This window comes from Artemia franciscana, chromosome 17 (genome assembly GCF_032884065.1).
Source record: "Artemia franciscana chromosome 17, ASM3288406v1, whole genome shotgun sequence".
In the NCBI taxonomy this organism is placed as follows: domain Eukaryota; kingdom Metazoa; phylum Arthropoda; class Branchiopoda; order Anostraca; family Artemiidae; genus Artemia; species Artemia franciscana.
Window position 1 is genome coordinate 20,881,726 of NC_088879.1, and position 27,857 is coordinate 20,909,582.

At 34.0% G+C, this 27,857-nt stretch overlaps 3 protein-coding genes across 10 annotated transcripts in view; all 3 read right to left on the reverse strand.

The window, feature by feature from the left end:
• The window catches only part of LOC136037982 (oxysterol-binding protein-related protein 11-like), a 35,177-nt gene extending 21,983 nt beyond the window's left edge, over positions 1 to 13,194 (reverse strand). For 2 of the 7 annotated variants that reach the window (XM_065720884.1, XM_065720877.1), the window contains exons 1-2: positions 13,021 to 13,159; positions 4,071 to 4,218 (exon numbers count right to left, since the gene is read on the reverse strand). In XM_065720884.1, coding sequence (XP_065576956.1) covers positions 4,071 to 4,190 — 120 coding nt within the window. In that variant the 5' untranslated portion in view covers positions 4,191 to 4,218; positions 13,021 to 13,159. Of the gene's footprint in view, positions 1 to 4,070; positions 4,219 to 11,319; positions 11,922 to 12,047; positions 12,110 to 12,714; positions 12,939 to 13,020 lie in introns of those variants that run through there. The other 5 variants (XM_065720879.1, XM_065720878.1, XM_065720883.1 and 2 more) reach the window with 5 other exon arrangements.
• The window catches only part of LOC136037985 (WASH complex subunit 4-like), a 444,769-nt gene that overhangs the window by 296,143 nt on the left and 120,769 nt on the right, over positions 1 to 27,857 (reverse strand). The window lies entirely within an intron of this gene.
• The window catches only part of LOC136037983 (haloacid dehalogenase-like hydrolase domain-containing 5), a 50,980-nt gene continuing 47,115 nt past the window's right edge, over positions 23,993 to 27,857 (reverse strand). For both annotated transcript variants that reach the window (XM_065720885.1, XM_065720886.1), the window contains one exon: positions 23,993 to 24,199. In XM_065720885.1, the coding sequence (XP_065576957.1) occupies positions 24,050 to 24,199 (150 nt within the window). In that variant the 3' untranslated portion in view covers positions 23,993 to 24,049. The remainder of the gene's footprint in view (positions 24,200 to 27,857) is intronic.

The window sequence follows — 27,857 nt, forward strand, 5'->3', positions numbered from 1 at the left end:
ACTACCACGATTGTAGAACAGAGAACATTGAGTTGGCTTTGCCATGTCCTTAGAAGGCCCAATAATCACAAAATAGAGCAGGTTCTTCTAGCTGCCCCGTTGGAAGATTGGCACAGGCGACCTGTCGGTCAATTGAAGAATTGGTGGGCAACTGCCAAAAATAACCGCGATCCCATTGAGGGATGTCGAAAGTTTGGCAGAAAGTGGGAGAGCTGCTGGCCCCGGTTTGCTGAAGAGTTGGCACAAGATAGCAACAAATGGGAGTCAACCATACGTAGTCTTCCAGATACCGGGAGAGGCATTCGCGTCTGGTCTGGCAATAAGTACAAGCAACGTAAGTTGGAAAGAACTAAAAACTGAACTGAATTTTTGATATATAACTGTATTAATTGCTGAGAGCTTATCAGTTCTACACTTTATTAGTAACAACGGCATTCAGAGGGGTAAAATTAACCTTGACTGGGCTGCCCACTTAATTGGACAATCTGTCTTGGCTTTTTTCAACAATTGGCCGTGACTTTGACTTTTCCCACAACTATTCCCTTTTTGTTTAAATTCAAATAGTCGTTTCTAGTCGTTTTGAACTTGAATTATTATAAGTTTTTATTTCTGCTGATCTTAAGTTTAATATGATGTTTACTTTTTTTTGAATAACTTATTTTGCGAAATATAATTCTCTTGCCTTCACTTACAATTTAGTTTACTTTAATAACCATTATTACACATTCTTTCATTTCAGTGTTTAAATATGGTCCCAATGATTTGGCGCTATGCATACACAAAGGTTTCCGTCATGCTCTATAAGGGTAATTTAGACACAATAGTGGACTTAACCCTTTATGATTTTTCGCTAAGGTGCTCACGCGACAAGGACAGAATAGTAGCCACAGTTGATACATTTTGAAACAAGTACAGAGATATCTAAAAAACACATAAAAGGAGCATTTGAAGAGCTAGCACTTCAACAAAAAGTTTTCGAAGGTATTAAAATGCTATCCCATTTGATAACGCTTTTAACTAGATGGCAAAATAAACTTGTGAATAGTCTCAGCGAAGGTTATGCATTATAAACTGCAGTACTTATAGTATTGGGCCTTGAAGTTAAAAATAAAAACGACAATAAAATTCAAGCTACGTCCAAAAGTTGTATTCGCCAATAGAAAATGACTTCAAAGCCACCCAATATCAGCGTCGCTATCGGTAATGCGTATTGCGACTTCAGTTCAGAAAGAGATACGTAAATAGAAATATAAGCTAGGAAAAGATATAGAAAACAAGGCTAAAGAAACTTTAAATGGAGATCCAACAGAGACTAGTGAATCATTTGCTGAGTCGATAATTAACTAAGTCTATAATTCTTAACTTGGGAGCAAAATTCGAAATTTCCTCAGAGCGAAAGCGACATTGAAACTCAGGTCGTTTTTTTAGGGGGGGAGGAGTTTAAAAATGAAAACACAAACCTGGACAATGATCAGGAATCACGGCTAGACAACCTATGATTCCTCTATGCCTAGAGAATCAAATTAAAAGCAAAAGTGCTGACGAAGTAAAAATCCTATATATCCCACATATCTATTAGATTTGTTTCCCATGGCCTTATTGTTTAGGTGGATAGCATTAGAAACTTGAGAGAAGAGGTCCATTTATACCAAAAACATAAACATCTAGCGTCCCTTTTAAACTTTGAAAGTGATTAAACGGTAATTACCCATCTTCCTATTTAATTATATCCTCTGAAACCCTCCAAAATCCATCGTAGCATCAAATACTTGGGATAGTCACCTCAATCAAAATGATAGCAAGGCCCCAGAAATTTTTCTGTGGCTGCAGCCCCAAGGGTGAGGACCCAAATTCTACATGTGACACATCATTCACGGATATGTTTTGGTAGCAAAGGAAGGCATGTTGTACCTTGTTAATATCATTCAATAAATTTAAATCGGCACTGGAAAGGTAAAAGTTGAGCTCATAGCCCCTTTGTTTCCTCCCTCGCCAACAGCCAGCTTTCTTACAGAAAGGTTGGTATGTGGCACCCAAGGATTCGAAATCCCAATGCAATAACAGGCTGAGTTTAAGCTATGTAATTTCAGTCAAGCCATACAAAACGAGTCAATTTAAGAACAAAGAATTTCCAAGCGGAAGACAAAATCAGCACAAGTAAAGTCTTGACTTGGGCCAGAAACTACCCAAATCTTGACTTGATTCAAAAATATATAAAGAAGTACATATTCTTGCAGCAATAAGAAATAATTCGACACTTTTCGGCAAAAAAAAGTCCAAACCTAATTTGCCATCCACTGAAAAGTTTGTATATACCCCTTACCCCCAAATTCAAAAAATTCTTCTAGCAACCTTGGTTCCTTCATCACAAAATTCTTCACAATCGCACTGTATTATATAAAACCGATTTTACAAGTATTCTGGTATTGACCCTTTAAAAACTTGGCGAAACTATTTGCAAAGGTTGAAGTGCTCAAACGCAGAGGGAGGTGACAGCAATCCGTTAACGCACTAACGCTGGGACTTTGCGCGTAGGCTAGGCTAAAAAACAAATTAAACTAATCAATCTAACAACTAGAAAATTTATGCAGAGTTAACTGCAACCATGACAATAGATATAGACTAAGAAAATTCCACAAAATAAACTAAAGAAACGAGAATAATATCATGATAATAGTGTACAAAGGGCCGTTAGCATTTCACCTTGGTTTCCTGGTGAGAAGCAGGGAATTGATGAGGGCAACACCCTACGTTTTATTTAAGATAGTTTTGAAAACAAAATTTAATTAAGTGAGCACTACTTATAATTAGGATGCCAATAAATGTGATATTAAGACAAACAAAAAGTAAAGGAAATATAAGTGTTTCTTCAAATAAAACTAAAAATTGATAAAACTTATAAAGAAGATCAAACTTATAATGAACAGTAAAAACTTATAATGAACAAAAATGAACAGAAATTATTGTGAATATGAGAAAATACCTGCTCCCCTCCCTCAGTTTTCTGCTATTAAATCTAAACTTCAACTCTTTTCCGCAATGCTTCAGGAAGGAATGTTGTAAAACAAAAGGAATATCATAAAAAAGTTTCGTTATTTAATCAAAATACACAGAAAAACTTTTGTATTTCTTTATTTATTTGGATTTTCTTCAATTGATACTATTTTCAGTTCAAAGCCTACATTTTGAAATACCTACAATTAAAATACCTACAATTAATATATATTTATTAGTCTCATAATTTCAGTAAAGATCGAGTTAATGCTCAGGGATAAGGGCGGGGAGGGGCTTAGGTCACAATTAAATCTATGATAATGTCTGCTTGTTTTCGCTATTAATATTATTCGTTACTTTCATTTAAGGGAAACAGGCTTATGGCTCCTCATTTTCAGTTTTAATGTTGCTCTTTACTTACGTTGAAGGCAAACCATATTTATATTCTGTAAACAAAAAATTGTAAAGCACAAAGAAACATCGAATGACATATGTATATACTGTCATTCTTGATAAATTAGGATCATACCAGTTGGAAAACTTGGGAGAAATAATTGACACTTAAATAAAACTTCAACAAGAATCTAAGTATCAAATAGCACGAAATAAAAAAAAAATTATATAATAATAATAACAAATCATCAGCAAATAGGATATGCAATAATCTTTATAATTGCAATTATAATGGAACGGAACTTTATTTTTTAAACTGCTGGACTCTTTAAGACTGTTGACTTAAATATTAATCATAAAAAGGAGAGACCAAGCAAGCATTAATGGGGATTAGTACAATAATTTATATACAGTAAAACACATTAAACATCATAATTCATGTTGAAATTTGCTAACTAAAACACTGAAAAACATGAGCTTGAACAATGAAAAATAAAATTTGCGAGTTAGAGCTTAAGGGGAGAAAAGAACATTTCATTATAGACGGTAGAAAAAAAACCATTACTTTTAACTTTGTCAGTGGAGTACTTTCATTCTATGGGCGAACAGAATTTTTTTTTGGTCATACAGAAAGCTTAATTTCACACAAAAAGTTTTAATAAGAAACGATTTGTGATACATACAAGATAATATTCTAAAACGCCTGTCCATGGATCCAGAATGAACCATCTATTTTGCCAGCCTTTCATAACATTGGTAAACTTCAAGAGTTGGCCTTCATGCTGCTTAAGGTGCTCTTCCATATTACAGTGCGACTATTCCAAATAGTTCCTGTAATTTCTAGAATTAATTTTAGAAAGTATTTTACAAAAATCTAAGAAAAGCAAAGATCAGTATTGAAACCAAAACGAGAAGAAATAAAGTCATTTAAACTTAAAACTAACAGAAACTAAACTTAACCATTACACTAAGCATAAAAACAATAGATACTACTATGAATAAACAGATGAATTCTAGGACAATTAGAGGTAAAAGTGAACAATTAAGTCAGATTTACAAGAAAGAGAAATTAACGCAAATCAGAAGATGTTTGCTTTTGATATAAACATTGGGAATTTTGGAAGCAAAGTGTTAAGTTCGTTTAAGCAATATTTTGAATCAACGAATTAGTACATAATTTAACAATTGGTTTTCTATATATTTGAAAGTAAAAGGTCTAACAGAAAGAACAAAAACATTTTTGGGCTATTTGTAACCTTAGTAATAAAAATAATAGCTTTATTTAAAAACCCTTCATAAAAAAAGAAAAGAAAGACGGAGCACAAAAAAGGATACAACTAAAGATAAACTTATACAAACCACATCAAACCGTGATAGTACCGAAGATTAAAGATGGTTCAGCTTCGAAAGACACTTATTATATACAGAAAATTATTTTTCTACATCTATGTCAGGGTTAGCTAAGCTGAATTTTTTATGAAGAAAAGTATTGCAAGTCCATGGGGGGAAACGTAGAAGATATTTTGCGAAACAAAAGAAAACTGAACAAAGTTCTGACTTACCTGTTTTAGTCAACATTTTCCACAGTGGTGCTATGTATCAACAATGTGGTATAGCCACAGAGTTAAAAATCTTCGAAAGAAGAGGGCGGTTGAAAAGTAGCTTAGTTGTCACAAAAGAAACACATAATAGTCCTGCTCGGCGTTCAATATGATCTATAAAGAGTTGTCTTATGTGCTTTATTTAGGATCCAATGGGGAGACCAAGGTAAGTAATGTAATCAACTGGCTTGATCTTGCTGCTCCCGAGAGGAATATCTGCTGGCGGTGCGTGCTTCAGTTGAAAAGAACAACTCCCAACTTTACACCATTGACTTCAAGACAATGTTTTGCATACTCAAGAGCATAGCAATATAAAAACTTCGCTAACAAGCTCGATAGTGCGACTTAAGTTCAAAATGTTGTCTGCATAGCAAACGACAGACAAATTGAGACCAACGCGGATGAACGACGATGTTGACAGCGCATCGAGAACTCCATTGTTGAAGAGTGAAGGGGAAGAAACTTAACGTTGACGGGTACGTTTCTCGACGTCCACAAAAATATCAGGAGAGGATGTGGTTAGAAGCAGAATGGTACATTGGAGGATAATCCACTTTAAATATTGAATGGAGCACTCGGTGAATTTTAAGACGAGAATACATGTCTTGGAGGGCTGTGATGTATGAAGGACTCACCCAACGTTTTGCTGCAGGAAGGCACCTGGGAGAGAATTTAGCAAAAAAGTGCAAATTCAACTCGGAATCAGTAACGTCATGGGCGGATAGACAGGCACTGGGAGGATCTGTTTATATACTTCTCCAGAAGGAAGTTTGGGATTGACAAGCTGGCTAGGAAGTCTCTCAAACTGTTGGGTACATGTGTATGGATAGTTCTTATACAAACTTCCATTTGGTAGAAAACGAATATCTGAGGCCTAACTTGAATAAGGGCACTCACACTGCAGCTATAGATGGTACCAAAATTTGAATTTTCACCAAGCTTCAACAAGGCTCGGAGTACTTGACCAATGCTTTGTGAACCCCCCCCCCCCCCCAGTGGATACGTTTGAGAGGTACAGCAGCCTTTTTTGCACATCGCGAGGAATGAAAGATCTGTGCAAGATAGATTATCTTGAGGAATGATAGATTTATCAACTTGTGGGTAAGTAGCTTGTATGGAAAATGAAACCTTTGTAGGGAAAAAACCATAGCAGTTGCAAATAAATCCCATTGAATATTTATTTAGTCCACATAAAACTGGGACTGGGGCTGACGGGATTTTGAAGAGGGCAAAGACTGAATGGAAGGTCAAGAAGGAAACAAAGATATTGGAGGGTGTTCCGAAAGTTGAATGACAGTAACAACATGGACAGATGACAGAATTTGTTAAAGAGACTAGGTGGTCAAAGTTTGATACATGGCTTGTTTGATGTGTGTAAGTGTGTTCAAGGGTTTATGAAAAAATTCTTATCCAATCATCAAAATTGTTTGACAAAATAGAAGCACGCAAAAATCCCCAATAATAATACAGCACTTATCTAACTGGCAAATCTTAGAGAGACAAGACCATAGTTTCTCAAAGGCAGAGGCAAATAGAAAATCCAACCAGTCATTGCAGTAATATGTTGGGAGAAGATAATTGACGATAACACAGATTTCTACGTGAACAGGAAGAAAAAAACTATAAGAATAAAAAATACTAGAACAAAACGAACTCATAACAAGGGTCACGATACCACCCGACAGGCGCCTCTCGATGCGGATCGTTTAGCTGGCACCGAATAATTCAAAAAACTAAAATTAACTTTTAGAAGGCCTTAACTATAACTCGTGAGAAAATGTTCTTGCAAGCAAAGAATATCACAACTGGACAGCAATTCTTTTATTACAGGGAATGTAACTGAAAGTCCACCGTTTATATTCCCTGATAAAAGAGATAGAGCTTGCAGGAAAGTAGATAGGTCTATTTAATACTGTGAGCTTTGCTAGTTGACTCTTGATTTTTTTTACATTTTATGCTATAGCTTGTATAGCCGGCAGTTTTGGATTCTGGGCAGAACATTTTCATTAACACGGGGATGCACTATTCATAGTATGTTCGCGAAATCTCCATTGAGAGCAGAGTACCAAACCCTATTTTGATTCAAAGTAGACCTTAAATGCTCAAGACTTTCCAAACTATGACACTTTTATGCTGTTTGGGACAAGATATTTGACACTTTCCTTGTTGCAGTCAGTTGTGACGCCTTTCAGGGTACCAGTAAATAGTGGGAATTTTACACTTGCTGGAATACCAGGAGCAGTTTTTTTTTGCATTTTTGGCTATTTTGTTTGCTGCACGCTTTGTCTTAACAGCTAGTTTCCATTCAGATGCTAATTTTTTAAGTTCAGTGGTTTCACATGGGGCCTCAGGACACAGCTGGTTGACAAAGTCCATACAAGCACTTGGTGGGCCTATATGGGCTGGACAGTTCTGTAGCACAACTGCATACAACGAAGCTGGGGCCAGGAAAGATGTTGTGTTGGCATCATTTCTCGCCAGCCATACCGGTTCCAAACACATCACGTTTTTCAGGAAGTCATCCAGTTTTCAAAAAAGTCCATTTACTTTCGAAAAAAATGTGGCTGAAACCACTCCTTTTATCGATGGACTTTCAGATGGCTAGAGTATTCCAAATTAGGAATAGACTGTTTATCCTTTGTGGCCTGATTAAACTTTTTGCAGATATTAAGTACATTATCTTCATCCTTTGCATCTTTCATCCACCAGCTCTGAATACTCAGATTCTTGTATAAAATATCTTTAGCACCAATAACAGTACCATGATCAGAGAAACTAACAACTTTACTGATAATCATGTCAATTTTCGCACCATCTAGCCTCAATCTGGTAACAAAATTCACTAACAGGTTCAAAATGGGTTTGTCTTTTTGATCAGCCATTGTGCAATCTAATTATCATCAATTCACCAATAAACACAAACTCACAACAATATAGATCGCAAAGTAAAATAGATGTGAGCAGCATACACTCAGGTGAAAAAATAGACACTGATAACAAATTAAGGAACAAGGGAGGCATTGGAACCCACTCACCTATTCACTGCAATTTATGGGTAACTGAATGTCAGGGGGCACAAACAGAGCATTTGTGCTGGGTTATCACCCCCCTCTAGTTGTTCCACAGAAAATGAATGCATCTTACTACAATATAACATAGGTAATGACCAAGATGATGATAAAATAAAATGACCCAAAAACTAGCATGAGGACTGAGTCTCACAAGAACATACATTATTCAAATCCAGTTTTTGAGAGGTCAGCTCATCTCCATAATACAATTCTTAAAATGTCTCTTAAGCATACCCAGTACAGAGTTTATCTAGAAAGTAATATGACGAATTTTCTTCAGCCATGACTGTACTTCGGAGCATGCAAGTGCTGACTGGATTCAGCAGAGGGCGTTCCTAGCTAACAAACGAACCATGACAACGGACTCACACCACCTTTCTTGTGAACAACTACCTGACCAAGGCTGGCATCCCAACACTTCCACAACAACCCTACAGCCCAGATGTGCCCCCACACTTTTTTTTGCTTCCTAGCCTGAAAAGGCTGATGAAAGGCAATTATTTTGAGTTGACGGAGGGGATCCAAGCAACGCGCACTGCAGCTCTCAAGACTATTCTGGAGAATGCATACCTTGATGCCTCCAATGCTTGGAAATAGCGCTAGCAGTGCTGTATCAATGCAGAAGGAGCCTATTTTGAAAGCTATAAAGAATTGTGACAATTGGCTCACTAAATGCTTTTAAATTGACTCAGTCCTATTACTTCCCAGACAAACCCTATAAGCATCCAATTAGTCCTTTAAATGTGGTCAGAAAAAATTAAATTTCTCAGTCACTGAATAATTAATTTCAGTATTTTTATAATAAGATATGTAGAAGTTTTCTCTATTGCATAACTCCTGAACTCACTGTCTAAATAATTCAGAATATAATCTCTTTTCAACACTAGTTCAAAAACTAGATTAAAACTTTTCAAAACATAAATTGGTCTTAACTGGAAAAAGACTAAACTAATATTTATGTTTCTATTCATGTGAAGTTACACCTTTTATGTTGGACAGTAATTTACCTTTGGGCAAATTCTGAATATTCAGTATAAATTTTTGATTAGCAGTAGTTTCACCTGGTCCTAGTTAAGGGACTAGGGAGAATCTGATGTAAATAAAAGCACGTTGGGCCAAAAGGGGCCCATTATCATACTTGAAATGACAATTTTTGAAAAATACGACTGTTTTGATTTTTGACATCAGAAAATAGGAGAAACATTTTTCTGTGTCTCTTGTATGGGCTAATATACCATACAACAAGGCATACTATGTGTGCATTCAAATGTGACTTGTGCTTGAAATATGCTTTATGTTAGTTTTGGTTAAATGAAAACCACAAAATTTCCATGAAATTACGAAGTTAATGCTCCAATAGTTTGGGTTCCCTAACAATACAAACTGCTGTTTTACTGAACATAAATCAAAAAACAGTATATGTTCCCAGGTTGTAAAAACAGTATATCTGCAATATTTTAGGAATGGCTAGGGGGATCAAGTTGGAACTTTCAGGGAGTGTTGCAGGGTGCAAAAAAATAAACCTTAACTTTGATGGTGCTTAAAAAGTTTTGTCTTTAGTCAGCTTAAAGTGATATGACTCAAAAGAAACTATGTGTATCTAGATTCCCAAAATAGCTTATCTTGCTTACACTTTGGGGATTAGGTTAAAACTTTCAGGGGGTATTGTAAGCCAAGATTCCAGCTTCAAGTTGGAGGGGGGGCACAGAGGTTAATCAAAGGCACTCTGTGTCTCTAGTTTACTGAATGACACCTCTGAAACATCTTGTGGAGATCAAGTTTTAGACATGTGGACTGTTAGTGGAAGAGGTTAGGGGATTCCAAGTTCTGTGTTTAGAAGGACCAGATGAGGAGGGAAATCGCATGTCTTCAAATATGGCTAGAAGTTTTTTGCACTGTAAGCTCAAGTGGAACTTTGAATTATCAAAAGAAAACAGGAATTTAGGATTTCAAAGTATGGCAGTACATAGGTTATATTTTGAAAACAACTTGGAGATCAGTTTCAAACTTCCAAGTAGAGTTGGGTGGTCAAATAGACTTGAAATTTAGAATTTGAAAGATGTGACTAAATCAGAATTTAGAAAACGCCTACAGCAGGAAAAAGATGAAATAACTAAAGCTTTGAATTCTAATAGTACAAATATTTCTTTTAATTCTGCTTTGAAAGTCATATTTTTATAATTCTAGCCATAAAATGCTTTTTTGAAGAAACTTCCCTTATTAGCAATGATTTAGGCATAGAACAGGTTGTTCAAGAGGCAATTGAAATTATAATAAAATCTATATTTCTTTAAATAGGGAGTTGGGGGAATATTCACTTAATGCCTAATACAGAAATTTAATTAAAAATGACTTAACAAATTATATTAAAAAAAAACAGTAAATAATACCACTCAACCTTTTACAGCTAAACCTTCTAGGCTGGCTGCCAAAAAGGCAAGATTAGCTTTAAGAGCTTGTTTGTAAATGTTTTATTCCACTTGAATGAATTGTCTTTTTTCACTCTACTTGATGTAATGCTGCTATGACGGTTTGAATATATTTTAGTTTTAAAAATTACATTTTAAGGTGAGTTCTTTTATATTATTTTTTTTTCATTTGTTTTGCTGAGGACAGCCCTTGGATATAGGGTCAAAATATTCATTCAAAGTTGCATTCCACTGTCTTATAAATTTTCCTATTGTTCTACTTGTTTTTTATGATGGAAAAGCAGTGTGGTCTTTGTTGCTATTTACACAGCTTCACTCCTCTCTCTCATATTTCTAACTTTGCTCCCAGGGTCATCAGAATGTTTGAGAAAGTATACAAGATCAATAGTTTCTAATTGCCAAGATGTTGACAAATTGTGTAACAGACTAAAAATTTTACTGACAGTTACCATAGCTGCAACAAAACTGTATCTCTCAATATCAGATAGCAAAGAATAAGCTTTGCTTGAAGATTCAGAATCTGTCAGAATGTTCTTGAATTTCCTTTATAGCCTTACTAATAATAATAAACATCTCTGTAAACAATATGATTGCTTTTAAGTGCTCTACCCACCTAGTCTTACAAATCTGTTCAATCTTGTTCTTTTTGTCCCTGTAATAAGGTTACTTGCTTGAATAATTTTTTATAAAATTGCAGAAAATTTAGTTGGAATTCTATAGAAATTAATTACTTCTTTCAAAGTTCCTAGACAATTTCTTATAACAGGTATGTTGCACAAATGACTCAGGACTAAGTTTAAGGAGTGACTTGGACAGTGAACAAAAATTTACCTGGGAATAGAAGCCCAACATTGAAACTAGCCACTCTTAGAAGAAGCTCCATCATAAACTTAAATATTTCAATTGCTTCCCATTCCATATAGGGTTTGTCCTAACAAAGGTCTGCTATCAACCAACTGTTTCTTTTTAAAAAAGTCTATATTTTTTTATTGTTTGTTGTGAAATGGTGAATGACGAATTAACAAACCAAGGTGTAGAATTCTATATAAACAGAGGAAAAGCACATATGTGGTTTAAATTAAATTCAACAATCTTGGGAGCCCAAGATTATAACAGCACACTTGACAGCAGCCTGGCACTGTTCCCAGCTGCATTTTCACACAAAAAAAATTTCATGTGGAGATCCTCACAAAGTACCTACTTGTTGTACATATACTAGTCTACCTCAATGGGAATAAAGCTCATAATGAATTTGGTTAGCTTTTAAGACTGTAGTGTTATAAATTTTATTTTCTGAAATGAATAAATCATTCAATTTTTATCCTCATCACAACAAGATTTACAGAATACATTAACCTTCTGATCTATAAGATTACTCAAGATCTATAAGAACATTGACACTACAGGACAAATTTCAGGGAGGATGTATCCCTGTTAACCCCCTCTGGATTCAACCCTACCTGGGAAGGTATTTTGAAGTAGCTACCTTCCCTCCTTTTCCCTCTAAAAGGCAACAACCTTATATAACCTTTAAAAAATCTTTGTTACAAAAATGAAACCTGGCAAAATAGATCTTCTGCTTGAGTTTAGCACAAGAAAACCATTTTTAGCTTCACAACTTTGCTCAATTTATGTAGTTTCAAAGATCTGTAAGTACATTTCCTAAAATTAGAAAAAAAAACATTTATATGACCTAAATTTCTACTTAAATATCACAAATTGCATTTTCAAAACCAAACCAAGAAAAAAAGAAACTGAAAAATGAAAATTAAGGTATAGCCTATTGTTGTTTTAAGAAAATTTGAATAGGTCATCTGTCAGTAGAATAGGCAAATTTCTAAGACTTAAAAATCAGGAGAGGGTTTATAAAATAGCCTGGAAATGTCCTCCCAGAGTATGTTTTTGGCCCTGGATTCAAGTGGTATGTTTACTTTATTTGTAAACTAATAATATTAACTGCTCAATATTTAGCCTACCTTAAGACTAATGAAAATAATAATAGGTATTCTTGAATCAGCCTCAAATGGCCACTTTTTTTTACTAGCCAGTTTTTTTTTAAGAAACTCATTTTTTAACTTTTGGCTACTATGGGCTATTTCAGCCCATCAAGGGATCAAAATGTAATTTCTCCCAGAAGCAATTATAAAAAAGCATAAAAAAGGCATCAAATGATATGTTCACTTTAGTCCTAGCAGAATTAGCCTAGGTTGAAAACTCTATATTTACCAAACAATTTTAGTCAGAATTTATACACGCAAGGTACAGATGGTTTCATGGATACAACCTTCTAAGCCCTGGGAATAAGAGAAGGTTAGCTTGATTATACTTTCCTAAGGTTATATTTTTTTGCCCTGGATTTGTTCTTGAAAATCTCATTCACCTAACCCAGCTACTTTCCAAGTGAGCAAGTGGCCCCTAAACAAATTTTCATTAAATTACATTTAAATATGTGTTTTCAAGGTTATGTCCCTACTCCATCCCCATTCCTAATTTCAACAAACCAGAATTTAAATAAGGTGTGAGGCTCCTAACCACTAGTGCTTTAGATAAATTATGTTTTAAAGCCACATTCTTTCCCAGGTCAGTTTCCTTTAGAAGTCAATACCAATAGTATATCTAGTAACTGTGAGTGGTGAGAGAATAAGTAAATATAAAAATACGAAAGACTGCTATGGCTTCATTCTACATGAATTAGTCACTAGCCTAGTAGAAGATCAAATGCTAATTTTTATAGATGACAGTAGTTACTACCAAGCTGAAAGGTAATCAAACAGTTCATGCATTGCAACTATGAGTTTTAGAGTGAATAGTGATACTAATAACTAAAACTCCAAAAGATGGAATTTTCAGAACGACATTCTTTTGATGAATGACAACAATTCTTTTGATGAAGACTCCAAATATGTATGGTTTAAAATTAATATGTAAGAGAATAATACGAAGCACTCCCCCCAGAAAAAAGGAAGAGATCTTAATAAAAAAATTACCTCATTAAATTCATGATGTCAGAGAACTTTCAATTTGAGTGGAGTTCTAAAGCTCTTATCAAACAGTTCGTGGTAACGAACGGCAGTAAGGAGCGACCGGCTCATTAGTTACCCAAACTCTAAAAAACGGAATTTTGATACCAAGAGTTAAATCAAAAGAATTGCATTTTAATGCTGATTTTAAATATATAAGTTTACCATTTAGCAAAAATGGCTAATAGCTTTCAAATAAGCTATTAAGTATCACTCTAAAGTTCTTGTAGCCCATTAGACCGAACCTTTTTACTTTTTACACGGCACCTAAAGGTTAATTTTTAGTGCCGTTTGGCACTTGCTGAGGTTGGAATTTAAAGGATGGACATATATATGAGTAAAATAAGCTATTAAAATATGTCTACGAGACTCTGGTTGCCCACTAGCCCCACCCCTTGAGAAATGGCACAAAATTCCATTTTAGTGCTATATGGCACATGAAGAGGGTGGAATTTATACAAATTTCGTAGATATGAGAAATAGTTTCTAAATGAGCCATTGAACATCTCTCTATGACGATCTGGTAACCTGCTAGCTCCAAAAACGGAGACACATCAGTGCAACCGTTGCAAAAAAGTGATTTTCTTCGCTGTTCAAGGTGGGGCACTGTAAACTCCCTGTGAACGGTTTTTAACCATGGTAATTCCAATGGTACTCTTTTTATTTGGATCCAACGTCATCTTTGAGGGGTTTAAGGCTTTTATGGAAATTACCATAAATTTCTTTACTTTTAAGATAAACCAAAATAATAGTTTCCATTCCTGAATCAATATCAGATGGCATTTTTTTCCCTAGACAGTTTTTTCAAAACGCGTTTTTGTTAAAGATTCCTAGTATGTAAGATTTTGGAAAAGCGAGAAAAAACGCCCATGAAAAGGGAATATATCTTTATGAAAATCACCTAATTACATTCACAATATCAGAGAACTTTAAAGTATAGGTTTTAAGCTCCCAACTACAAAAAAAGAAAAACATTTTTTGCTTTGGAAAGGATGGTCACGGATGGTATTTGTTTGTTTTTCCTATGATTGTTTTTATTAAGCCAGTGTTCTTAGAACATCAGGAGAGGTATAAAAATTACAAGTGCTAGCAGCCTTTTAAATTTTTGAAGAACTTTTAAAGCACCCAATAGATCCAGAATTATCAAAAAGTTATCACTTTAACTTTCCAGTTTCAAGGGTCATGATTCCACGGGGTGGTGCATCCGTAATTTAACATACATGCAATTTATAAAAAGAAAAAATCATCAAAATAGTATATTGTTTAATATTGACCCTTGACGGTCAATAATTTTGATCAAGCAGTTCCGTCAATCGATTGACGTATGCATCAATCAACTTTCAATCGACCCTTCAATCTTGACCAAAGCATTTCCGTCAATTACTTTGTACTTATGGTTGTAGTTTGTTTTTAAAACATTAATTTTTTTTTCTAGTTTTGAAGCTGTATAATCCGGTTTTAATGTCTCTACCGCCCGCAATATCCTGTCAAATGCCGCACTTTTCTTTTTTAGTTATAATAGTATTTACTTTAACCTTTCATAACTCTCGGTGATCCCAGTATAGCTCTATTAATAAATAGATAAACTAGAGTTCCGTATTTTTGGTTTCCGAGTTTGGAAGAAGCGATGTGTCTTCTATAGTTTTGAGCAATATTCATTATCGATGTTTATATATCGATATATCAGAGCAAATATGGATATAAAATATCGAAACGGAAATGTCAATATCAAAAACGATAGTTGAAAATTTTTCACTGTTTACAGCTTTTTTTTTTCATTTACCGGTTAACATCATGCAGAAAAGATCCAACATTGCATTTTTTTTAAGAAATGGCCGAGAAGAAGGACAATGATGTATTTAATCAACTACTCCTACATGCTGATATACAGAATACGTACCTGTATCCATAAGTTGGCATAGCTTGTTCTCAAATTCAAAATACGTTTAGAGAGGGTGGATTTTCAAATGCTGCTAAGGACCTCCAAAGGACTTGGCTGTATAACATGCCTTTTAGGCTTGTAGTAGTAGTAGTAATAGACAGGTTTAATAGCAAAAACTTGACAGCTATCGCTTATTTGCGTTTCATTACAATATATTCAAAATCAAACTACACTTGTAAATATAAATCTAACTATAAACATCGACTCTTATTGTACATTTCGAAGAAAATTGGGACGAAAGAATTACCATATCGGCTTGTTCTTGCTTTAACGGGAACTAACTTATCTTGCTCTCTCGTTCTTGATCGTTCTTGAATTAGAGGTTGATCAGGTAAAATGTCACGGTGCTGAGATTTAGAAAGCAAAAACTTTCCAAAACTCATTATCAGAGTTTCGTACCGGTTTTGGAGTGACAGCGGTCCTAGCAGTTCCAAAGACTTTTCGTAGGGGATGTCAAGGCGGCCCAAGATGATCGATACCACTCGCTTCTGAACCGATTCAAGCTCCTGACAAAGATACACTGTTTTAAGTACTTAGGGCACCCAAACAGGGCACGTATATTCCAGAATGGGGCGAGCGTACGTTAAGTATGCATACTTAATACTCTCTGTCTTCGCACTGAACCTACGGATACCGTTTAAAGTTTGTAGACTAGCGTTTGCATTTTTAAACACGTTTTGATATGTGCGGCATTACAGCTGAAGTCATTGGAGAAAGTAACTTCAAAGATTTTGATAGAGAGTTTGTTAGAGGGAATGGAACGTTTGGATCCATAATATCGCTTTTATAAAGGATTAAAGCGCGCTATCTTCGACTTGTTCCGATTAATCGGATTTCATAAAAATGTATATTATCCCTGATGATCCCCTCTAAGTTGAGAGTACAATACAGAGAGATATGGATTTGACCTTTCTGGCTACTGAGTCTGTATCAATAAATACAAGTGCCGTGACGGTCCTTGTGATTCAGTTACGACAGAATCAAGCTAGCTTGTGGAGAGTACATTGCCAAGTTTCCGTAGTCAATGCAATGCATTCTTTGCCGGCAGCCGAATCTGTAAAGGTTCTGCAGGCTTTCAATAGCGAGTCTTTAGTCCCAAGAAAAAGTAATCCATTCAATTCGTGAAAGTCTCATAATATGGGTCTCAGAAAAACGTGTACAAGGTGATCAGTTCAAGCCTTGTGAATTAATCAAACAGTTGGGGTTAACGACCTGTTAAGTAAGGACTGAATCGGCCCAATAGTAAGCAAAACTCTAAAAAATGGGATTTTGATGACAATGCATACATCAAAAGAATGGAATTTTCATGCTGATTCCAAATATGCAAAATTCATCAAATCTAATGTACCCATTAAAAGCTATGAGCCTGAGAAAATTTGCGTGATTTTTGAGAAAGGGGAGAAACACCCCAAAAAAGTCGAAGAATCTAAATGAAAAGTCCACCATCAGATTCAGCACCTACTGTAAAGCTTTCAAACTCCCTTCTGAAAAAACGTGGAATTTTGTATTTTTGCCAGAAGAAAGATTACGGATATGTTTATACTTTTTCGCCTGGGTGATTGCATCAAATCAATGGTCCAAGAATACTTGGACCAATGGACTCCTCTCCTACACCCTTTTCCCCCAAAGGCATCCGATCAGGATTTTGAGATATCCATTAGGTTCACCACAAACGAAAGATCAAATAACTATACCTCTGGTAATGACATGACTCCCTAAAACCTGGGGGAATGTCAGTAATTTATGAAATTTGCCTATTGTCTACACACGGTGTTTCTTGTTCGTAAGTAAAAAGACATTCAGGCTATGAGCCTGAGAAAATTTGCGTGATTTTCGAGAAAGGGGAGAAACACCCCAAAAAAGTCAAAGAATCTAAATGAAAAGTCCACCATCAGATTCAGCACCTATTGTAAGGTTTTCAACCTCCCTTCGGAAAAAACGTAGAATTTTGTATTTTTGCCAGAAGAAAGATTACAGATATGTTTATACTTTTTCGCCAGGGTGATTGCATCAAATCAATGGTTCAGGAATAGTTGGACCACTGGACTCCTCTTCTACACCCTTTTCCCCCAAAGGCATCCGATCAAGATTTTGAGATATCCATTAGGTTCACCATAAACGAAAGATCAAATAACTATACCTCTGGATAATGACGTGACTCCCCAAAACCTGAGGGAAGGTCAGTAATTTATGAAATTTGCCTATAGTCTACACGGTATTTCTTGTTTGTAAGTAAACAGACATTTTTCGGGGAGGAGAAATGTTCTGGGGGGGATTTTCTACGGGAAAGGTTTTTCATGGGCATGCAAAATTCCAAGAATGAACCTACAAGGGAAAATTTTAAATGGGAGAAGTTATAGGTTATGGATTTTGCCCATTGCTTACTCATAGTATTCGCTATTTAAATGTACACAGACATTTTTTGAGGAAGGGTAATTTTCTGCAAAGAGATTTTCGATGGGGAGAATATTTCATAAAAGTTTTTCAAGGATGAACTTACAATGGGGAATTTTACACGGGACAATTTTCCAGCACTCCTATAATTTACACTACTATAAATTTATCGTATTTTCTCTTTACCGATTCAATTTTACATTTACAGATGTTCCAGAGAAATTGCCCAGGGAAAATTTTCAGATATTAAAATTGTCTGGGGGTTTTTTCCTGAGAGACAGGGATTACCCACGAGAGAAATTCTCCACGGAGAAGTTTTCTGTGGGAGAAATCCTTCCTGGTGGAACTTTCCACAGAAGAAATTCTCCATGGGGGATTTTTCTTCGGAAGAAACTCTTCATGGAAAAATTTTCTGCGGGAGGATGGAATATCAGGAAAAAAATTTCCGAGCATTTATCTGGCATGATTTAAAAACGATAAAAATTAAATTAAAACCAAGTCCTTTTTAAAAAAAATGAAACTAGGCCAAAGGATAATTTTCTTGGCGAAATTGACCAAAATAAAATTTCTGGAAAGAAGTTTCAGCAGGGTTGGATTTATCGTGTGGGAGGGAGATTTTACGGAGGCAGAATTTTCCATGGAGGAATTTCATGGGGGGGGGGGGTAGATAAGACAGAAGCAGATTCCCTGTCATCATTTGAAAACTATCAGAAATTAAATTTGAAAAAAAAGTTTTCTTTTTCAACAAACCTAGGAACAATAATGAAAATTAAATTGAAAAATATAGAGTGAGGCCTTCCTCAATGCCTCACTCTATATGCTAAAGTTCAACTTTTTGTCCTTTTTAATTCTTTAAAAAAAGCTCCTGAAGCACGAGTCATTTAATTAGAGTAAGCTTTTTTCAAATACTTAAAAAAACATATATGAGAGGCAAAACTCTCATATACGCCATAATTTCTGTTGGTTTTAAGCTTGAATGCTGATCCCTACTTTCATTTAAAAAGACTTAGTTTTTATTTATTTAATCACTGAAAAGTAGAACCAATTCCCAGGGGAAAATATTGACATGTATCTGATTTTGAATAGCCAAAAGTAGCCATTGGTTATCTTTTTTTGTGCTGAACCCGAGTAATTTCAAATCTGGATTTCTACGGTATTCAATTATGCTTGTCATTCATGTATGTTTGATTTTATATTAATCAAAGTTTTAGAAAAAATTGGGCAAAATAAGCATTAATAAATTTTTTTTTTTGAACTTTGGTAATGCCAAGAGAAAATCTCAACAAAAAAACTGATCAGAAATACCGAAATCGATATATCGAATATCGATACAGAAAATATCGATATATCATTTGATCAAATTATCTCCCAACACTAGTCTTCTATGATTGTTGGCACTTTTTGATGCAATGCTTGAACAAAACTGGCCTGGACGGTCAATCCACCTCGTCAATCGTTTGAGTCATTCAAACTATCAATCACCATCAACGTTTGATTTAAGCAACAACAGGTTCCTAGACGGTCAATCACACTTAAGTCAATCAATCGGCGGAGGCTTTTTCATCAAAATGACTGACCGTCTAGGGCCTCCTTTAGAACTTCGTTTGACTGAGTATATCAATTAGAAGCTTCATAGAGTTCTATACAGGGATATAGTGTATAAGACGGTAAGTGTATATTTCTCTGGGTGGGAGAGGAGATTTTAAAATCCAAAAAAGTATATATTTAGGCCTAAATTATCTAATTTCAGTGAGACTTCAGATAAATATATATATAAAGGTGGGGTGAGAATTTCCACCTGATCTCTTTCCATTCTGAGGAATATTTTTAGACTAAGACTGTAATGATAGGCTACTGCTGTCTGTGAAAGCTCCCCTCTTATTACAACTATATATATAAGCTTTGCTTCGGGCCATTTACTTGTTTTGTTTTGTTATTTATATTAATAAACCCATCTTTCTCTCTCTAAAAAAATTTCAGAGTCCCTGGAAAACACCTAGTGAGTTTAATTTGCCACTTTAAAGGCAATACTTTTTCAGGGATGATCATCATTATTTCAGCATAGTTTTATAGATACTAAAATCAAATTTAAAACTTAGAATCAGGGGGGGGGGATTGCAATATCCCTTACATTTAAGAGAACAATAGATAATATAGTTCGCCGTAACAAAATAAAAAAAGTAAAAACTTGCAAAGAGAAACCAAAACTCTAAAAAGCTAATACTTAGTTTACATAGGCAAAATCCATGATTTAAGATATGCTCGGAAGCTATTAGCGAACAAATATTAAAATTATCTTAGAAAAAGGACGAGTAACCCCAATAATCTGTACGCTATTGATAAATAATTATACAATGAAAGAATGCATGATAACCCTAAGGCTACAACAGTTTTCAAGGCCATCAGGATATAAAAATCGTCCTTAAACATAAACATAGTCCACAAAACTATGCATATCCATGTATATAAATATACCCGTATATTACTGATCACAATACATGCTTAAATGTTTTTCACATTTAAGGGTCTTCAGTCACTCTGAAGGTTAGCTACGTAAACTTGTGATATAAAAGCAGATATGTGGCAAACTTCGTATGAATGAACAGTCATGTATTTTCAGAAACCATTTTAGATTTCTATTTTCTAAAACTAAATGCTATTATTTTGAACTTGGACTAACTGATCGTGAACTCATAGCAGGACTTACTACAAATTACTCGATACTGTTACAATTTGATAGGATTATCAATGGATGTTCAAGCTTGTATCGTAAATTCATTTAAATAAAAAAAGAAGAAAAATATATTTTGCAAAAGAAATAAACTGAGCATAAATGTTAAAAACTGAACTAAAAAATTCTTACTCTATATGTAGCGATTGGCATATTTTACCAGTTGGTACGGTCTGAGGTATTCTGTTTATCATCTGCTTAAATTGAAAACCTTCTACTACACCGTCACTTCGTAAGTGACATTCCAGATTAGGTCAAACGTGCAATCTAATCTAAAGCATAAACACATTCTTCGAAACACAAACTTGAAAATATCTTTTATCTCAATAAATGTAAATGGTTAATACTCTAATACGCACGTAGACAAAACTCTATGTTATCCCTCAACTTGGTTTTCTCTATGTATATGTAAGATGTTTCCTTTGGTAGATTCTTTGAATGAATTCCAAAAAAATAAAATAGTTTTATTCAGACTTCAACCAATTTTAATGGTAAAATTTCTACTTGAGGCTAATCACCGTAACTTTATCCAATGCTACGCTTTCTGTGACGAAAAATCTCTAATAATAATCACAATTTTAGGGATTTTTATAAGTTTGTTTTTCTAATAATTTCTGAATAAAAAGAAAAAATTGTTCATTCCAAACGAATATTTTTTAAATATTTTGGATAAAAGTTTATTATGCTACTTGAGTTTATTGTATAGACTGCGATACGTGGAAAATTACAGTAGATGTTTTTTTTTGATTGAATCTACATTTTAGGAAAAAAATTTGGTCTTTGATTTTGGTTTCCCGAAACCCATTGAAGACAAAATGAAAAACCACTCTAAAAATTTTATAGAAAAACTAAGAACTTTATTGTTCACTTTATTTCTCCCCTTTCTCTCATCTGGTACCGTTATATTGTTGACGAACCGTGAGAAGGTAGCCATTGCCAACTCTCTCTGACACGACACCCCAAAAAAAAATGTGTTTGAATAAAAAAGTTTTGTATAAAATGTACCTACGTAGTTATCTTTAAGTGCATTGAGCCCTTCACTGCATTAATATCATGCACAATGCCTAAGTCACAACCCGATGATTTCTATGTGTTGGCTATAAAAGCGGGGAAACAGAAGTTATCGACAAAATTTTTCCTGTTGCATAATCTTCTATATATATGGATTCTCATTGTCTTATAACTGAAGACAATTTGAGCCTTTTCTTAATGTCACGACGTCACCAAAGGTTCAATACTGCCACCGTGTGAAAAATACGAATTCTCTCTAAAAGAATTATTAATATAACGAGTTACAATTCTCAGCAAACAGTTCTTGTACAGATTTTATTTATTTTGTTTCCAATCAAAACATATCAAGACAACCAAAAATAAAGGCAGTGCTACACATTTCTTGTTCAAACACTTAATATAAAGCATGACATTCTAAAAGATGCCCTTTTTAAGATAATTAAAAGAGATATTCAAGTCAAAAGTTTCAGGAAACAAGAAAAAAATTGTTCAAACATTAATTTTGAAATATTCTTTTAATTAGTCATTACAGCTTTTTATTTCAACAAATAAATAAATATTGAACTACAGAAACTTCGACTTGGAACGATAAAACTCAATACAATAAAAAAAAACAAAAAAAAAAACGAAAATCAATCTTTTACAAATTTGAAGAGGGTGTCCTGTGACACTTTGCTATAAAAATTTTCATCTTTGAAATTCCAAATAAGAATTTAACTCCTAAAACGAAAGACCACATTTACAAAAAGAAATGTAAAATATAGAAATATGTAGGTAGCGCTCAGCTCTTGGACGGTTAAATCTATATCATCTTTAATATCCAAATTAAAATAACCCGAAAGATACAGTCTACAAAAGGCTTACTTATTCATTAATTATCAAGGTATCTGAAACAAGAGAGAAAATATGTGTTTTTAGATTCGGTCTTTTTCTGCAACCATAAAACCAAAAAATGTGCAAAAGTTTATTTTTTCAGGCCTCAAGAGAAAAAGTTCAAGTTAAAATATTCACCCCTTTAATTTGGGATTTATAAAATACGCTTAGAGGCAAGACGCACCTCTGTATTTACATATATTGGTGGCAAAGAAAAATGCAATATCCTCCAAATATCTAAAATTATTCAAAATAAAATGTAATTTCACCGAAGAAAATCGAAAGGTTTAGAAGATTATCTTGAATAACTACAGATAGTTACAATCAACCAATCTCAATGCTTCATAAATAAAAACAATCTGTCTAATATCTTCGACCAGAATATAAGTAATTTAGATTTCAAATTGATCTTTAACCTATATAGGAAAAAATATGATCATAAAAAACTATTCTGTTTTTAATGACTATACCTTTCGGGTTAAATCTAATAGACTACAGTAATTTCAGCAAAAAGTCACGAAACTTTTTCATACTTTCAAAAAAAAAGAAAAAAACACTAAATTAGACACTATTGCAGCAGCAAATAGCTGAAAAACTGCAAAGCTGCCGGTTATCAATTTCATATTTGAAGATAACACTTGGGACTTCCTCCCCCTTAAAAATCGAACGTTCAAATGAAACCTAAAACATTTTGATTATCCAAATAATTTGATTATTATCATGTGTTTTCATAAATTCATAGTCAATTTTCTTTTTAAACGTTCAATTTCAATTCAACTCATTTCTTAATCATAACATGAAAAAAGTAGCTTTACCAGTCTTAAAAATATGGTTCTGAATCAATGATTTTGGTCTTTTTTTTGTTAATGATAACAGATTAATATGTCAGATAATTCAAGACCCTATTATAGACCAAAGAACTGACTGGTTATTATCTATATTGTCAAGGTAACATATAGAGCAGACAATTTTGGCGACACAAATTATGATGAAGTGACTTGATTGTTAATAACTGGGCAGCATAAGCAACATCTTGACAAATGGGCTCCCCTTTTTTCTTACTTATACCCTGTCAGACATATTATCAAAGTTAAGGCCAATATTTTTTGAAATTATTAATTTTCAGATTAAATGCTGTTTTTCAATTTTAGTTTTTACTGCAGTTTTATTTTTAAATATAGTTTTTACTTTACTATATAAAATCGCTTTCTAGACAAGTTGCATTTCATATTTAAAAGAAAATAGCAGAAATAGGTGAATAAAAATTTCACAACTAAGCTCAAATATATCTCAGAAACTTCATCGTCTAGTTCAGCTTTAAAAATGTCAAAGATAGATTGCCCAGAAAGCGATTATTTACCTTAACAAGTGAAAAAAGAGCAATATATATATATATATATATATATATATATATATATATACACACACACATATATATATATATACATACATATATATATATATATAATATATATATATATATATATATATATATATATATATATATATATATATATATATATATAATAGACTAGAAACTTGTTCTATAGTAAATTAAAAAATTCTAAACTTCTATGTATTTGCTTTTCATCAAGAGACTGATTCTCTTTCGAGGACAAGTTGTACTGCTTCAAGAATATTAGCAACACAATAGGTTGGCTGTCGAAGACCTTCTTCTACTGGCAAGAAGTCTCTTGGAGAATGCTCAGCAAATGTCTGATCTGAAGAATGAACACCAGTCTGTAAAAAAAAAAACTAAGTAAAAACAAAACACGGATGTACTCAAACAGAATAACGTGCGGAAATATTTATGCTCACATGAGCAATCACAAAGAAACAAGAACAATAGTCGACTTTTTATTTTTCATTCTGTAGAAAGGGGGCAATTCCATGGTGCCTATCGACTATTCTTCACTCCTTAAAATTTGCAGTTAAGTGTTAACTCTACTGGTAGGATGATCGAGGTAAAACGGCCAACCTACCTTTATAATTGGTTATATTACTATCATTCACTAATATTCAGCTCTGTAAACAATGGTATGACATTTCACAATGAGTAGCTGAAGTCAAGCGAGCTATTCTCATTATACAATCGGTTCATTTAAGATAATGTCAAATTTAACAAGCAGTTTTAGTAAACAGTAGATAAGTAATTTGGAAAGTATTTTTGGTAATTCACGACTGCGGATCAAGTCAAATCTTTCAGCAACATTTTTGTAAAAGGAGAGGCGAGAGGAGGAGGGCAAGGGACTTCAAATTCGTATTGGAGGAAGATGGAAAATATTTTTCCTGATCCTCGTAGAGTATACGCCACGATTTTTCCTGGTATTCAAAGGCACAATTTATATTTGTCTAACTTCGGCTTTCATCATTGGAAACTGGAATACGATTCTTGATCCTAGATTTCCTGCCCAGTTAATAGTAAGATATTTCCTTTTTTCGTGCGATAGAATGCATATAGACGAGATATTTTCTCTTATCTTTTCTTTCATTTGTACAAAGACAAAGTGTCTCACAAAAGAATAATACAAGCAATTAATCGGAAGATATCTGATTGCTCTGAATCTATTATCAGCAGTTACTTTCAATCTAGAGGAGAATAGGAGTGCGTATGTATTCTTGATTCAAGATTTGATGCTCAGTAAATAGTAAGATTGAATATAACCCTCCTCCCTCTAAACATGGACCACGTTAGCTACAGTACTAAAACACTTCTAACGACTTCTTTTATATCCAAATTTGTTCCGCAGAAAACATTAATAATAGATGCAAAAAAATGTGCCACGGAACAAAACTCACTAAAATAAACTGTGTCTATTATACAAAATTAAATGAAAAATGTTATACAAAAAGCAGTAAAAAAAAGAAGAAAAAAAAGAATTAAGCAGCAACATCCAAACTTGAAACGAACAGAAATTACTGTGAAGGAATAAATGAAATCCAAAACAAACTAAAGTTAAATTATTTAAAAAGCGAAACTTAAAAGAAGGAATTACTACAAATATGAGACAAGCAGTCGTCCCAAAACAACCCTCTTAAGGCCTTGAGTTTCATTCACAGTTCATTGACAAAGATTTATAATGTCAAATAGAGTTGTTGTTTTTTTTTTACTAAAAAAGGAAACATAATCATGACAGTCTGCTCGGTTTCATCTTCTTTTGAAAAATAGAGACACTCGTATTTGTCACTCTTATTTTATTCTATTTCATTCAAAAATATAGAGAAGTGACAGTTAAATAAAAGTTTTATTTCAAACTTCCGACTGAATTTCTTCTGCCAATCTATTCAGTTTTTAGTTGATCTCAAATGATACCGCTCTAGTTCTTAGGGGGGGGGGGGGAGGATAAGAGGGGGGAAGAAACTAAGCTTATTTCTGGTAACATATGTTTGTTTTATGTTGGATTTCACCTTTCATTCTAATCTCTTCCCGTTTTAGGCTCAATCTATTAATTTTTAATATTTTTTTTTATTAATTTTAAAAATTTCTATTCGTTTGAAGTAAATTGCTCATAAAGAATTAAACAAAAAACAAGTTCTTTTTTCAACTGAAAGTAAGTAGCGACATCAAAACTTAAAACTAACAGAGATTTTTACGTAAATGAGGGGGATTGTCCCCTCCTTATCACCTCACTCTTTACACCAAAGTTTTTTAGTACTTTTAAAAAAGCATCTTATTGTTCTAATCAAACAAACCTTGGGTTTCATCAGTCGTTCTTAAAGAATTGGGATTAAATTCAGACTTTAGGGTAAAGAGGAAAATGTTGAGGAAGGGGCAATCCCCCTAATATACGTTGCAATTTCTGTTCGTTTTAAGTTTTAATGCTGCTTCTTACTTTCAGTTGAAAAAAACTTACTTTTCATCTAATTTCTGATCGTTTTTTGAATTATTACAGAAAATCTGGCTCTACCTATACAGAAAAATCCCTCCTCCTGACGGATATATCCTCAAAAACCAGCGGTTCTCAAACTATGGTAAGCGTACCACTTGGGAGTCAGCAAATTTTTAGGGGGTATGTGGCCGGCAGGCCAACAATAAAAATAAAACAACCCTTCAACTCTAGGACTGGCAAAGTTTTCATAATTGTCCCTTTTTAGCTCTTAAGCAATTTCAGCGGGGACAAGTTGACGTGCACGCGCCACTAATGCTCAGTCATCAGAGTGGCTCTTTAGGTCGGCCAGGCTCTCGTGTCATTGCACTGCAGTAGTATTGCCTGTTATTACAAACTTGTTCTTAGTATTATGTTATTTTAGAGGTGTGTTATGTTATTCTGCGAACACTCAATCCTGTTCAAGCAGTGCATCCGTTTGTTGATTCAGGTAGGTAAGTGAATTTGATAATAAAAATTAACAATGGATAAATGGCTCCTAAAGAAATGGCTTCATGAAGATCTGAATCAAAATACTGGGCAATCAAATTAAAAAAATGAAAGTAGTCCTAAACGTCTTGCTAATAATGAGCAGCCCAAGGAAAAAACAAAAAATAAAACAAAAGCTGGCAAATGAATCAAAAGTAAAAAAAAGAAACGACGAGTTGTACTTAAAATTGGGTTTTACTTTGTTCTGGAATTTTATCAAACACATTAAAAAAAATTTTCTTTTAAAGCGTCATTTTGAAGACAAACACGAGAATTTAGTAAAAAAGGAGTTAAAGTACTTTGGACGTCTTTTGGAAGATCTTAAGAGTCTTATCCAATCTTACCAAGTTAGTCATTTGATTGCGAAGTCTAGTAAAAACCATACTATTGACGAAAATCTAATCCTCCCTGTCACAGCAGAAATTGTTTCTTGCTTGTTTGGAGAAAAAGAGGCAAAAATAATTTAAATAATTCCGTTATCAAATGAATTAGTTCCAATGAATATTGAACTTGGTCGGGACACAAAAGAACAACTTGTCGGAGCAATTCGAGGTAGTCCCTTCCTTTAATATACAACTCGATCAAACCAAGGATTTCACTGGCATAACCCAACTGATCGTTTTTATGCGTGGTATTTTTTAAGATGAAATATTTGAAATATTCTATTTTGTAAGGCACTTAAAACATCAAAACCAGCTCGAGTGGAAAAATTGTGTGTCAGTGTGTATGGATAGAGCTAGGACTATGAGTGGTCACATCACGGGACTTGTAGACCATGTTAAAAAGGTTGCAACTGAGTATAAGTTCACTCATTGTGTACTCCACCGACAGGCTTTGGTGGCTAAGAACCTCCTTGATGAAGTTAAGGATGTACTTGATCAGAGTGTCAAAATTGCGAACTTTGGAAAAACTAGGCCTCAAAAATCTCGTTACTTTAAAATGCTATGCCATGAAATGGGAAGCGTCCATGAAAACTTATTGCTACATATAGAGGTACGATTGCTTTTGAGGTACGAACGAACACAAATCCCATCAGTCTTCTG